Here is a 15786-nt window from a genome sequence, read left to right as displayed (position 1 = left end):
ATCCAAACTTTCAAGCCATACACGAGTCATGTACAGGTAGACAATCTTGTATAGAACAAGCTAGCTATACTAAAGTTATCAAAATGCAATTTTTGTCTGTAAAAGCAAAATGACGTCGTGTTGATTTCACGGATAAATCTGAATTGTGCAATGAAGTATTGGTTTCATTTGAATTTGTAAACATGTAATAAACAGAAAATTCGTTGATCTGCACAAATTAGCTTAAAATGAAAAGAAAATTTGTTTGTTTTCAGTGAGATATCAAAAAATATTTTCACCAAAAATGGAGACAATTCTGATATTTTCACCCAGGTTCCGCCTTCCTGAAAATATTGAATTGTCTTCCTTATTGATGAATGTATATTTCGATATCTCACATTTATAACAAATAAACTTGCTACTAATGACAATTACCAAGAGTTAGAAGCTCTTAAAAATAAAACTCTTTCGGGTAATGAAAGAAGCAATTTTCTGAAATGACACGGAAACAGACTGTCTATGCAACTTTGACAGAATAGAATAATTCTGACACATTGGCATTATCATTCGTATTATGCTGCGTGACTTCAGCTCGGACCATAAGCGTTATATATTCATCAGGGTGCAAAATGGTTTTAGACAAAGCATTCTGTAAAATGAATTCATTCTATTGGTTGGTCTACCACAGTCGTAACAATATTTACATGTTTTGAATGACATCTTTAAATAAGACATCCATATAATTAAAGCAAGGTTTTTTTTTATGTGTTGTCATTAGCGTTCAAAATTTTGAAAATCCTACATACCCCTTTATTATTTTTTTTCGATACTTTTTACATCTGTCAACAACATTTTTAACCTAACAATGTTCCTACTATAACAGCGTCGAAGTTCTCATAAAATGAAAATATAAATTATAAACGTTTCCTTCTCTGACGACGATTGAATGCAGACATAGTCATTTATCAAATGATATATGAAGTCAGTCAGGGGGTGAGGAGATCTATTTTTTTTATAATTTTGCAAAACTACAGTCTAGCGATCTACCTTTTCATTAACCTAGATTTTAAAAACAAACACCGAACACATATGCGAAGAACTAGAATTTCAAAAATGTATAAAGAACGTTCGACCTGTTGTGATGTGAAAATCCAGGTATCATCTACCTCAAACCTGAACTTGCTCATAATAAGATAAGATAAGATAGATTTTTTTCGTACAAAGGCAATATACCCATCAGTACACAATATATATACAGTCATTAATATGTAAACATGTCAATGGCATATCATACACATTTTATATAAACATATCAAAATACATTTTTATAATGAAATTTACTAAATGGTGAGGGGACATGGTTACTGTTGGTAAAGTATTACACCTCTTTTTTCGAAACTTTTAAATATGTACATTGCTAGATTTTTGACTATCATATGTTATCAGATGGAAACAATTCTTTAAATTTTAGGGTATTTGGTTTTTTTCCAGTAGTATTTTTTCATATGCATATGTCGAATATCTTGACACAGTGGGCATTCAAATAAGAAATGGAATTCGTCTTCCAGTGTATTGCATAACTTACATTTTCTTTGGTCAAACGCTATTTTATTTGGCTTATGCCATCTGCCTGCTTCTACTTCTAAATGATGTGTAGATACTCTCAGTCTTGTAAAACCATTTCTGAACTTTTTAATATTAACAATGTCTAAATAAGATTGATATTTAAAACAAGAAAATAATCTATATGTTCTTGCCCTGGTCGAGGTTTCTAGTTGGGCGTTCCATTGCTGCACTCCAGTATCGTGCAGTTTTTGTTTAAATACTTCTAAAAACATATTTTTATTGGCAACACCTTGAAACAGCCATACATGGTTAAAACCTAAAGATTCAAGTAAATATTTAGTGTGATATGCCCATGATTTCTTGTTAGGATACACATCCAAATCTTGTAACATCATATTGTACACGATTTTTATATATTTTGTAGAATCACATTCTAATAACTTAAACCAGTATCTTAATATAGATAACAACCTTTTATTAAGTAAACTTGTACGACCTAACTCTCCATATACAAAATTAATTGTTTACAATACTGTAGATGTATTCTTTCTATAACATTAATTTCCCTAAATCCCCATATTTCACACCCGTAACATAAAATAGGGAGGATTAATTTGTCAAATAATTCTAGAGAATGGCTAACACAAATATTAGTAAATTTTACTAAATAGGATTTAAGTTTGTATATCGCCTTTAACGCCTGGCCCGCCAGTGCCTCGTGAGTTGCAGTAAATGAGCCACCTGTGGTAAATGTAACTCCTAAGTATGTAAAACTTTTAACAATATCTACAATTTGACCATTATATGTAAAATTCAAATTTCTCCTGTTTGTGCCACCTTTTCTGAAAACCATCACCTTAGTTTTGTCTACATTAACCGTTAGCTTCCATTTTATACAGTAATCAAATAACGTATCAAGGCCCTTTTGTAAGCTAGATTCCGTTTCAGAAAAAATAACAATATCATCAGCGTACAGTAAAAGAAAAAGTTTAAACATGTCTAAATTTACCCCCTCGAATCCATTTAAGATAAAATGTTCTTCAATGTCATTTAAGTACATTGCAAATAAAAAAGGTGAAAGACACTCTCCTTGACGTACGCCTAACATACATGTGAAATCTTCGCTTATTGTATTCATATGCTTCACTCTAGACTTAACATTACTATACATTGATCTAATAACATTTAACAATTTACCTCTAACTCCTAACTTCAGCAGCTTATACCAAATTATGTCACGTACAACAAAATCAAAAGCCTTCGTAAAATCAATAAAGGCTACAAAAAGTTTTTTATTTGTATTAAGCATATGGTTAATAAGGCCATGCAAAATAAAAATATTATCAACCGTGCTCATATTTTTCCTAAAACCAACCTGAGCTTCTATGTATACATTGTAATGTTCAGTCCACATATCTAATCTATTATTCAGCACTTTCGTAAAAAGTTTACCAATAGTGCTAAGTAACGTAATTGGCCTATAGTTTCCACGTTCGCCTATATCGCCCTTTTTATGTATAGGAATGATATATCCCTCTGTCCACTTTTCCGGAAAATAACCCAGGTCAAAAATTTTATTGAACAAATTTATGAGAAACGATAAGAAGAATCTATTTTGTGCCCCATACTTAAAAAATTCATTTAACACTAAGTCTGGTCCAGCCGCTTTTCCTAGCTTCAGCTCAATACAGGCTTTAACAACTTCAGCCGAAGAAATCTTAACATTCAATTCAGCAAACATTTCGTTAAGTTCGTTATTAAGGTATCTCTCATTAAACTGAATGATATCGTCATCAGGCTGAAAAAACGCGGAATCAGGATTATTTACAGCTTTAAAATATTCAGCAAAACAATCAGCAGAAATATTCTGGGAACTATTCTTAACATATAAACTTTTTAGCAATTTCCAATAATCTTTTGCGTTTGAAATTCTCATATTTTCCAGCTTTTTAGTTTGTATTTTATCATAATTATACCTTTTACTTCTTACCATATATTTGTATTCACTTCTAGCTTTAACCATATCTATACTATTTTCATTACAATCATTCTTTCTAAATTCTTTTAAACACTGATAAAAAACTGTCCTTTTGTCTTTACATTCATCATCATACCACTGGTTTCTATTACCTTTCAAAGATGTGGAGCGATTTCCAACATTTTTCCTGAAAGGGGTGTACAAACTTCTTCAACAGTTAAATAAAAATCTGACAACATATTATCAACATCTTCAACATTTTTTGCCTCTCGCATGGTGTTACCTAACACTGCAAACTTGTTACATACACTCTCAGATTCTAATATATCGAGGAAACCGTTTTTCTTATAACTGTCCCATTTAAACATGTACGTAGGGCTACTAATATTCTTTTGCTCGGATTCATTAGACACTGGATTTGGATTCGAGCATAACGAAAAAGTTACAACACAATGGTCCGATAGTATGTTTGGTTCATGAACAACAAACGATGTGACCAATTCCATCATGTCGGACTTACAAAAAAACAAAATCTATCACACTACTTAGTGGAGCAGGATATTGCAAAAATACTTCAGTTGATGATTTGGATTCGAGCATAACGAAAAAGTTACAACACAATGGTCCGATAGTATGTTTGGTTCATGAACAACAAACGATGTGACCAATTCCATCATGTCGGACTTACATAAAACAAAATCTATCACACTACTAAGTGGAGCAGGATATTGCAAAAATACTTCAGTTGATGATACAAGCATCAAATTAACAGGACAGTAATTACCTGGCATGCGCTTTAACATAAGATCAAGGGCCACTTGAAATAATGCCGTTTTCAAGATGGCCGCCGAAAAAAACAAAATGGCCGCCATTTTGTATTTACTTTTCAGTACTTTATTTGAGGCAAGCATGTAATACATTAAAACGATAGCATTTTTATGCCCCCAGCATCTACTGATGCGGGAGGCATATATTGATTGTCCTGTCCGTCCGTATATTCGTCCGTACGTCCGTCCATACGAGCTTAACCAGATGGGGCCGTTTTGTCTAGCATCAATACCCCTTACTAGAATGACTCTAGTGTTGTTATACATTCTGGTCCTTCGGGATCATTGATTTCAACTCATTTAGATTTGAAGATTGAATACTGCTTAAGCCGGTGCTAGGGGGCGTGGGCAGTGTTGCATTTTCCATTACTGCTCATGAACAGACTTAGTCAAACCGAGTCTGCAATTTTCACTGTTTGCCTTGTTCTCGGTGCTTCCGAGGGATCTACTTTCCAGATTTTATTTTTGATACTAATGAAGATGTAACCTGTGACCACTCCTCATCTTCAGACATTACCTGACCTCAGTTTGACCTTGACCTTCACCTCATTTTGGACTAAGGTTGCTTTATATGGGCCATCTCTTGGTTAAACAAATGGGACCGTTTCGTCTAGCATCAATACCCCATACAAGAATGAATTGATACAAATATAGATGTAAACTGTAACCATTCCTCATCTTCAAACATCACCTGACCTCAGTTTGACCTTGACCTCGTTTTGGACTTAGGTGCAAAATCTATCGACAAGGATGCCACTGTGGGCACCAAGCGTTTACTGAACGCAGCTACGTGTTTTTATTTATACACTTTCGTTTCAGTTTAGGACAGAATACCAATCTGTAGTATTCATATTCTTTTAATTTGTAATCAATTTTGTATGACTAAGCTCGTGGCTTTTGACATTTCAACACCTAAGTTTTTATAACTGCAGTTTTGTCTTCGAACAATGGTAAAATCTGAAGCACACCAACCAATATAAATTTTATATACATTACACTCAGATTACAATGCAATAAATTAACATCGTTAAAAATGCGTCTTATAAACCACGAGGGGATAAAGAAATAGGACAGTGTGAGTACTTGCACAGTCAAGAGCAACATTTTCTTATAATGCAAACCATGAAACTATACACATCGTGTTCTAACCGAAACAATAAAGAAAAATATGCATATACTGCATTTAGTCATTTTCTTAACAGTTGCAACATCAAATTGCTGCGCATAACAGAACTTGCAATTTCCAGTACAGGAAGTCCTTTTACAGCCACACTTTTGAAGGACCTGGAAGCATTCAGCTGTAACCGACAATTCCATCCAATAAGGGATCCACACATTGTTCTGCTTCAGCCATCCCCAGTTTGACGGAGGCGGCAGTTGCTTCATGGTAACAGCTGCTTTACCCCAGACATGACCTGCCTGAAAAATTGTTCGTTTGATAAATTGTTTCAGAGCACCTTTTACTGATGGAATCGCATTATACGCTATTTGTTTTCGGGCAAACAAATCAAGTCGAGCTATCCATCTTGCATGTCGTGCTTGAACGAGCATACAATATAACTAAAACTTTTTTCTAATGTATCCATTTCCTACTTAGTTATTGTGTATTCGGCAATACCGAGACTATGAAATACTTTAAACTGTAGCTGTTTCACAAATATTCCATTCCTGCCATTCAGATTTCTTGCCCTTGCCGACTAATGCAGAAACAATGTCGCAACCGGTAAAAGCAAGAAACAATGACAATGCCTGTGATTGAGGACCAATAAGCAAGCCACAAAACATCAATACACTGCCATAGCAAGAATTAACTAATAATTGTAATTGTTCGGTTTCCTGTCAATGAGGCATGAACAAATATACGGTTATCGGCTTCTTCGCGATTACATGGAGCAAGCGCATTTCTGTTTATATCTAAATTGCAAACAATATCGGCACCTTTTGTTGCTATGATCATGTTATTGGTTTGCATAGTTATCATTATACCCCGGGATATCTAGGGGCTATTCTGGATTCCGGTCCATCCGTCTGTATACGGAATTTGTCTGCGCTATTTCTCAGCAATTATTCGCCAGTTTTCAATCAAACCTTGTACTTATTATCAGTACAAAGCCAAGTCGCGCATGTGCGAAGCTGGTTCCATTTGGATGATTTTTCACTTAGTTATGGCCTTCTATTTTTCTTTCTTTAGGCCTCACCAAATTAAAAAGTTGTTCATCGGATTTGCCGCTCGTATATTTTCAGAAACACAAAAACAATATATTTTTTTTGTTTTTGGCTTGCGCTCGCCCCATTGAAAAAAATCAATCCAAAATTTTTTGGTGCGCTACTTTTTAAGGACGTAAAAGTGTATAAATGCTTATACTTCCAGTCCCAGATTGTTCTCAAATGGATTTTAATCAAAATAAATACATACTACGCACACATCGTCTATAATAAATCATAATACTTATGTTTAGTGGCATTAAAGTTATTTCCCCTTTATGCAGTTACGCCATTTTCTTCAAATGTTTACCAAATTACCACAGGCACTTGGCCGCACTGATAGTATTTTTCTTATATTGGCCTGTACCTACTGTTTGTTGGTTTTAATACGTGCACCAGTGCTCCCTGTATTCAAAAACATTATTTACTGTAAGTGAATCACTTTTATTAAAAAAGTTAAAATTTTAGGTTATATTATTACATATAAGGCAGACCTGACACGGTAACGGAAGTGTTATTCTTGTGTATGACGGGTAATGAAAAGGTTTTGAACCACTAAATTATTTCCGGCTTTTGAGCGTTGATCATGACTGTTGTCTTTTTAAAACTATGTAATAAAAATAAATTGGTTACACAAGGTCAAAAACAAGCTCACAACATTAAATTATAGAAAAAGAACTTATTCACAATGCACATGTCAGATATTTAATTTATAAAAATTGAAAATGTATTTCTGTATGAAAGGTAGGTATATACTTCATAAGTGGCTGCAGGCAGGTATTAAATCTCTCTCTCCCTCTCTCTCTCTCTCCCTCTCTCTCTCTCTCATAATGTCAAGTCATCTCTCGACTGATAGAGACATGGGATACACGTCGACTTGCTCTAGTTATGTTGAAAAAGAGTTCTAAAAGACTGATGGGTCCGACATCAGCTAAAATGAAAAGGCTAAAGGAATGTTAGCATGGTAAGTGTGATTAAAAAAGAACAAGCATTAAAAGATAAAAAAAACCCATAGCACTCTGGGTCTTGTACATGTACTTTATGGTTGCTACAACCACTTTGAAAGCTTCAAGGTCAGGGTGGTCAAGATTATTCCACAGTACATCTGAAACTTTGTGGTCAGGTTATTCTACAAGGTCAAGGTTTTTCCATAGTATTACTTGGGTGCAAGATGGTATATGCATATTCTAGCTGTGACGGACAAGTATTTGTATGCTTATGTTTTGACGTTTTCGTTTGTTGTTGCGATGATTATGAAATTAAGCGTTTATTAGCATTTAAAGATATTTAAGTGATATTTTACATCTGTCACACTATTTTGCACTGACAATTAACTATAAAATATAGCCATCTAGTAAATATTTGGTTTTGATGAGAGCTTTGATTTTTGTGACATGTAGTGCCTAATTTAGAAGGATTAAACTCCATGTCCCACTTATTTTCCCATTGTTCTAGCTTGTTAAGATTTTCCTGGAGGATTTTGTTGCCATCCACAGAATTGATATCATAATAAGGTATTTGTATACTATATTATCGTCGGCAAAGTGTCGGATTTGAGACTTGATTGAAAATGGGAGATCGCTAATATAAAATAGAAAATACTGAGGTCTAAGGATGGAACCTTGTGGAAACCCAGATGCCACTGGTACTTCTTTGGAATTTCGCCCTCAAAAACTACAAATTGACTTTCTATCAAGTAGAAATGCATAATACCACTTGATGACTTGTGGACAGACACCATGATCTTAACAAAAGTCTTACTGAAGTCGAGTACAATTAAGTCAGTTTGTTTACGACTGGAAATGCTGTTAATCAGCTCACCTATTAACTCAATTAGTTGAGTTTTACAATATCTCCTTCAGAAACGCCATGTTGGAGGTCATAAAGAATGTTACGTTTAGAAAGGTGGACAGAGACATCGGAGGCATAGATGTGTTCTAGTGTTTTACACAGTGAATGATATAACAGACAATTTGCCAAGTCATGCGGGTCCCCCTTCTTGAAAAGAAGGCAAACAAAATCTTATCTCCATTTTGTGGGAACAGTGCCTTAGGAGATAGACTATGGAAGATTACCAGTAAACATCAACAATTTCATCATTAAGTTCCTGGAGGACAACTGGACAAAAATGGTCTGGTCCTGCAGCTTTGTCTGGTTTTAGGTTAGCTAGCAATTTGAGAACATCCATTTTATCGATGGACATTTCAGATATTATGGGGGCAATGTTCAGAAGGCTATAGAATTTTAAGTTTTTGAAGTCAGTTTTGTCTAAGATAAAGTGGTGATTTGTTTAAATACGGATTGATAATTTTAAGTTTGAAAATGAAATAGATTATTATAGTGTTTGTGGTCTTAAACAGTGAAATGTCAAAAAGGTTTTTCCATAACCCTACATATGCTGGTAAGTAAAAAATTTACACAGACTATCATCATAACTGAGGAGTTACATTTACATGCTCTTCACCATTGTGGATTATAAGTCCTGCTTTGGTGTAGAAATCTTTCGCTTAAAGAATTTATCCTGGTACATGGAAGGTTGGTGGTTCTACCCAGGTGTCTAATGAAGTTATACCTGCAGGCACACCTTGTGTATTCCTCCAGCAACATCAGATGTTTGAAAAATACCATGTCAAGAGACAAGAAAAAATAACTGTACAGCAATAGACCAAATCAGTTATTACCATTCATAATTTTATCATGTCCAAAACATTGCTCAATGATACTTATTTCCACTTTGGTGATTATTACATTTCACCCGGACTTTATCGTACACCCCTTTGTAAAATCTCAAACTTTAAACTAAAATAAAGGTATTAAATCCATATAATATTTAAACAAAACTTCAAAGTTTTGTTGTTTGTAGCATCATCTGAAGCATGTGCAGTGAAAAATCTTAATTTGATATCTAAAATAGTGTGATATTTATTTCTAGTCACTTTATTTTCATTGTAAATATACTTCGTTATACCCAAGTGGAAACTGGCAGGTACTCGAAAATGCAGCTCTCTGATTGGTCAGTTAGAACCCCTAACGTACGGTGATGTCATGTTAAAATTATAAATTTCTGGAGGTCCATCATGAATTCTGTGAAAAATTGTAATGATAATTCTTATACAATCTTTGTCGACGTGTCTTGTGTTATGGTTCTGACTCTGAAGGCAAAAAGCGACATGTACTCCAGTTCGTTTTACAGTCTGTTCCATTGATCTGTTTTAGTAATACAGAGTTAATATGTAATATTAACGCATAAAATAAGTTAGGTAGTTCTAGTTACCACGCTACGATAAATTAGTGGCTTACTACCGTTTGCAAAACCGGTCGACCGTAGTTCCGTTGCCGATAATGGCGGAGTGCTATACCTTCACTTTATATCTATCCTCAGACCAAATTTTTTAGATTCTTTAAAAAGCGAATTTTCGACATACCATCAGTGCAACCAAGTGCCTGTGCAAATTACGTACTACAAAAATCGATTTATTTCATTGAAAACTGGATGAAGAAAAACATACTAATTTGTTTGATAACATCAATCTACATTATTTTGGTAAGGGTAAATACTTATTGATGCATGTCACTTATCTGTTTTCTGTTTTTTCCTGTCCAAATGATCAGCATTTGCATACGAAAGTTGGTGGGGTAAGGAATTTACATTACGAGTTGTTTTCAGGACAGTTTTGATTTTCAAATTTTCCAATCATTTAGTAGACTAATGTTAATGCACGTTAATCTCCATTTCAGACTTTAATTGAGACTTTGTTTCAACAAATTTAATATGTTATGAAATTTTAAAGTTAGAAAAAAGAGCTGTACATAAGACATCATGCTCGACTTTTCTAAATCAGAGCTTTGCCAGAAAAAGGGGCATAATAGTCGGAAGCTATTAAAGTACAGAGCTATTGGTCATTATATAAAACTTAACTAAAAATATTCTATGTTAAAAAGGGGCATAACTCTGTCTAGATTCAGACTTAAGAGTATTGTTTCTCCTGGTGTAGACTTTGACAGTAAATAACTGTTCTAAGTTTCAAATCAGAAGCTTTAATAGATCTAGCAACACTCACATAGATATTTGATGTATCAAAAACTTTGTAAAGTCAGCTAAGAATGCTACATTTTCATAGCAGTAAATATTCGATTCGATGTTTGATTACAGTGTACTGTATGACTATATTATTACCTTTTTTCACGAGTTCGCTTTGTTGTGCGTCTGCGGGTTAGATTTTCTCAATCCCTGGGGACTTACTTTTTAATTTAAAAGGGCTATACATTCTATTTTAAGGTTTTTATTAGTCAGTCGAGAGCCAAATGAAGACAAATATATTTCTTCGCTCTTCGCTCGCTCCTGATTTTCTCAAAAACCAAAAAAAATATTTAAATTATTTTTTCGCTCGCCGCCTCAAATTTTTCAGAAAAAAATCCGATGAACAACTTATCAATTTGGTGTGGCCTTATATGTATATGGAAAACTTTTGTCCGCGCTATTTCTCGGTCATCATATGCGAGACTTTTATCAAACCTTGCAATTATGATTGGTACCAAGTCAAGTTGTACATGTGAAAAGCATGTTCCATTTGAATTATTTTTTCTCATATTTATAGTCCTTTATTATTTTTTTCTATATATGTATATGAAAAAAAAAGATGTCCGCGCTATTTATCAGTCATTGTATGCTAGACTTTTATCACATCTTGTTATTATTATTATCATTGATACCAAGTGTAGTCATGCATGTGCGAAACACGTTCCATTTGAATGATTTTTGACTAAGTTGTGGTCCTTTATTTGTTTCGAATACGAACAGAGTTACATTGGATTTTTTAAACATACTTTATATGTTAAGTATAACTAGTTGATGACCCTTGGTGATATAATAAAATATACAAGTAGAAACCCACAGGTCTCCAAACACGACATAAACGAAAATGTTACAGGCTTGATTTGATTTGTGGTTATGGAGCCTGCATATCACAGAAACTGCCAAAAGACAATCTTAAAAAGCAGTTTACATGGTCCCTTGACCATGACCTTGACCTACTACCTTAATTTCTTCTTTTTTAAGATATTGCCATGAAATTCGAACCACTTCTACAGTTTTGAACAAACATTTCACAACTGACTTTCAGTGACCTTGATCTTGACCTACTTTCTTCTTTTTAAGGTACAGCAGTGAAGTTTGGAGATCTTATACAGTTTTGCACAACAATTTGTGTGCGTCTTTGTACATTTTCTTCCTTACAATATACAAAGCAATGTATCATATTTTCAATAACCCTGTTCCTTTGACAATAAGCTGATGTCTGGGGGTATTCATCACCATTAGTGATACGTCTTGTTTTATCCGCACAAAAACTAAATAGTTTAGTTTTATTTTCAACGCATCTATGAAAGCTATTCCATAGTTTAGGAGGTCTTCTATTAAATTCTTTTCGCCATTATCAAAAGTTTAAAATAGAACATAAACAAAAGCACAGATACTTAAACTTACCATGATATATTCAAATTTGGTATCTGTTAATATAAAGTATATACTATTATAATTTGAAGGCTAAGGGACTATCCTTTTACCGCCTTCAATATATATTTAACATCTTGCTGTATGGGATACGACTTGTTTTGATTTTTTATGTTATTCCTACGCCTAGAACGATTGCTCATCCAGTGACATGTAACTTCTGTGCGATCTGTATACCATCCGGAGGACTGAAGCACCGTTCTCCTTGGCTCGGCTTTCCTGAGATGGCATATTCCCCATGGTGAGTTACATGACATTATGAATTTTATCAGTGTGCCCTTGTAGTGTTTGTAGTTCATTCTATAGAATCATTACACATATCATTTAATCAAAGATTTTGTTTCAACTGATAAGCGATGGTTCAGTATTGCCATGATTTTGAGACTGTTTCTCAGTGAAACAAAGCAAGATATGAAGGACAGAACAAAGAAGAGATTGAAAAGAAGAGACGTCCATATAAACCATATTAGCTTATTTCAGGCCAATATCATAATAATATGCTTTCAGGTTTATCTGGGACCAGGATCTAATCAATAGTCGATGGTTATAGCACTGAAAGTTGAAAACTCAAACTTGGCCGTGATAAGAACGTTATCTAAATGTCTGGCGGTCATTTTAAAGGTGGCGACCTTCTTAAATGGGTCGATGTTTGGAAAATGCAACATTAAAAATAAAACTATCAGCTTATGGGAACAAATTGATAGGGAAAAACATGTTATATCACAACAAATATGATATTTTAGAAACTTACAGATCCTGATTATATGAAAATTGCCTCAATTCTGGCAGCCATTTTGAAATTTGGAGGCCATCTTGAAAATGGATGATTTTTAGGTGGCCCTCGATCAATTTTTAATCTGGGCCATATGGTGAACATTTAGTGTAAATTTCATACTTGTATCATCAAGTGAAGTATTTCCTTAGATTTTCTCTCTAAGCTGCTCCACTAACTACCTTGCTCCTTTACACATGTAAATTTGCCTATATTTTTATCTGCACCAGTTCTACCGTTTAAAATTCTTAAGCCCGTGGCTTTACAAAAATTTAGCAAAAATTTGCCATTTTCATTAACATGTTTATCTTGGCTCTTTCTGGGCAAAACAGTGTCTTCGACATAATCCTTAAATCTAAATTTAATAAAAATTCATTTTCGACAAAGTCTGGCTTTTCCGCTACTCTTGCATTAAAATCTGCTGTAATAAGAAAATTGCATTTACTTTCAAAGACATTTTCGAAATGGTACATGTCATCAGAAATAATGTCAAATATACTTTGTTCAAGAAACATCTCTCTACTACTACCAGTAGGTATATTATAACAAAGACATAAAAATACATCATTTATCATATTAAACAGATTCCCGTCCAATTTTATCCACAGTATTCAGTCAACACTTTTTAAAAAGTCAACGCTTCCTTTTAACTTTTCTGAGATATAAACAATTAAACCCCCGCTGTCTCTCTTTGCGCCCTTTTTACTTTTTCTATTTACCGCAAAGTTAATAAAACCATTAACCTCATAATTATATACATTATTTAACCAACTTTCTGTAAATAATAAGATGTCATGTTCTTTAAATAATAGTTTCATCTCATCAAAGTCAAGTTTGTTATAGCGTAAGCCTAGCAGTCCCTGACAGTTCAGTAAACATATATTTATGCCCTTGTTCCCCTCACATCGATCCTAGCTTTTCTCGTCCGCTTCACCTCCCCCGCTATCCTCTGTTTTCCGGTTTCCCCGTGTTCTATTTATAGATGTTGATTCCGTGCGTCCTCGTGCACTAGCAGGTGTTGATATACGTGCTCTGTCTGAAGTTTGATTTCTATAGTTATTTGAGTTTATATTTTAGGATTTATGTCGGTTTCTTCCTCGGGACTGAGATTTACTATCTTTATTTGGACTTTTATCAGGTAAGGACTGTTTCGTTACATTTTGTTTTTCAGGTATGTTGTACGTTTGATCCAACCGGTTGTCACGTGATCTTTTGTTTGCATTTTCGCTTGTGTACATGTCTATCGGCTTCAGAACCGGTTCGAACACTTCATCGTTCCCCTCAGACGTATCAATTAAATTTACTGATTTGTCCACATCGGTCTCGATCGAGTAAGCTTGATTCCTGGCATCAATGCTATGGTTTTTGTTGTCTATTGTACTATAACCTAGTATGCTAAACCAGTCTGGGAACATGTCTTTAACCATTTTACCCTTGATGAAAAGCCTAGCTGGGTACTTTATTTGCATTCTCTCTTTATTTTGTCGTGCATTTTTGGCTTCGGAAGAAGTGTACAAGTTTTTGCGCGCGAGTGCAATTTCTCGGGGATAATCCCTGTCTACTCCGATCTTTGACCCTCGTAATTTATAAGCCTTCTCCATGACTGTTTCAGTGTCAACATAATCTTTAAACCTTACAATAAGTGGTCGTTTTGGATCATCTTTGTATCTATTTTTAACACTGTGTAACACCCCCAGTCTATGGGCTCTTTTAATACACATTTCACTAGTGTCAATATCTAGGTCACTTTCCATAAATCTATACGCGACCTCTTTGTCTGAATATCTGAGATTTTCAGTGATTCCGTAGAAAATGATATTGTTCCGTCTACTTCTAGCTTCTTGCTCGATGGAATGATAGGACATTTTTTTCAAAAAGTTTGTGTATGGACATCACATAATTTCTCTATATGATCAATTCTTTGGTTTGTTGTTAAGAAACCTTTGTTTATTTCGTGAATATCGCTCACGCACTTGCCTTGTACATTTTCAATAGTCTCAATTTTGGCAAAGTTTCTGTTCATCTGGTCAAATATACAAACGAGCTTATCATCAGTACTCAGGTCAGCAAATGCTCCAATTTCAATACTACCTCGGCTACCTTTCTTTCTCTTACGGGTCTGATTATCTGACTTTCGATCATGGCTATTATGGCGCCCTTCAAAACGGTTCTGTGTACTCACTGAAAAGTTCAATTTCGCATTTACTTCACCATCTGATTCGTCTGCAGAGCCTTCCATCTCATTATTATATGTATCACGATTCATTTTTCATTGTCTACAAAGCACTCATCTTATTCATCTCGTCACAACCTAGCTTTTTTCTTTGTTTACCAACATTGTGCATTTGACCGCCATTGACCGGAAGTTTTGTATAATAAAATATCTTGGGACTGTATGCGCCTACTGTATGCGCTCGATCACTTCAGGTAATAAGGTCCCAGGACGTGACATGGTTGCACACTTACTTCTAGCGAGCGAAATAGTTACAAACTTACAAAATGGCGGATATTTGATAAAATTATCGCAAGTTCGCTTATTTTCTTACATCAGGTAAATATGTTTCTATAGTATTTTGAACACTACGTATATGTGCATGCATCAGTTCTACGTCTACGTCACACTCGGGTTTGCGTTTCATTGTTTACGAAGTTATTGAAGGTATAAAATGCCTCTTTAGTAATCAATCCAAAGGGTTCTAGAAAAGAGCTCAAGAGCGTGACTGAAGGCGTGCGCAATGTTAAAGTTGCCGGGCATAGGTAACAACTACAACTTCATAAAACAGGTTTGGCTTGCTACGTTTTCAAGTGTGGTTAAGTGCGTTGACACCTGAAATATAATTGTGCTATGTCTAATTTCTATTGAAAAACGATCAAAGAACCAACCATTTATTGTAAAACGATCAAAGAATCAACCATTTATTGTAAAACGTTCAAAGAATCGTCCATT

At 34.5% G+C, this 15786-nt stretch overlaps 1 protein-coding gene across 1 annotated transcript; it reads right to left on the bottom strand.

Moving 5' to 3' along the window:
* Positions 1-13912: 13912 nt before the first annotated feature.
* LOC128548625 (uncharacterized) lies at positions 13913-14704 on the bottom strand. The gene has a single exon (XM_053524014.1). It carries the CDS (start codon positions 14702-14704, stop codon positions 13913-13915), a length of 792 nt encoding a protein of 263 aa, XP_053379989.1.
* Between the last annotated feature and the right edge of the window lie 1082 nt (positions 14705-15786).

This window comes from Mercenaria mercenaria, chromosome 1 (assembly GCF_021730395.1).
Source record: "Mercenaria mercenaria strain notata chromosome 1, MADL_Memer_1, whole genome shotgun sequence".
Classification (NCBI taxonomy): Eukaryota; Metazoa; Mollusca; class Bivalvia; order Venerida; family Veneridae; genus Mercenaria; species Mercenaria mercenaria.
Note: the sequence above shows the minus strand (reverse complement) of the source record. Positions and strands in the feature narration are given on the sequence as shown.

Excerpts from the sequence above, each read along its gene's own strand:
- LOC128548625 (XM_053524014.1), bottom strand. The coding sequence starts at position 14,704 with ATGTCCTATCATTCCATCGAGCAAGAAGCTAGAAGTAGACGGAACAAT.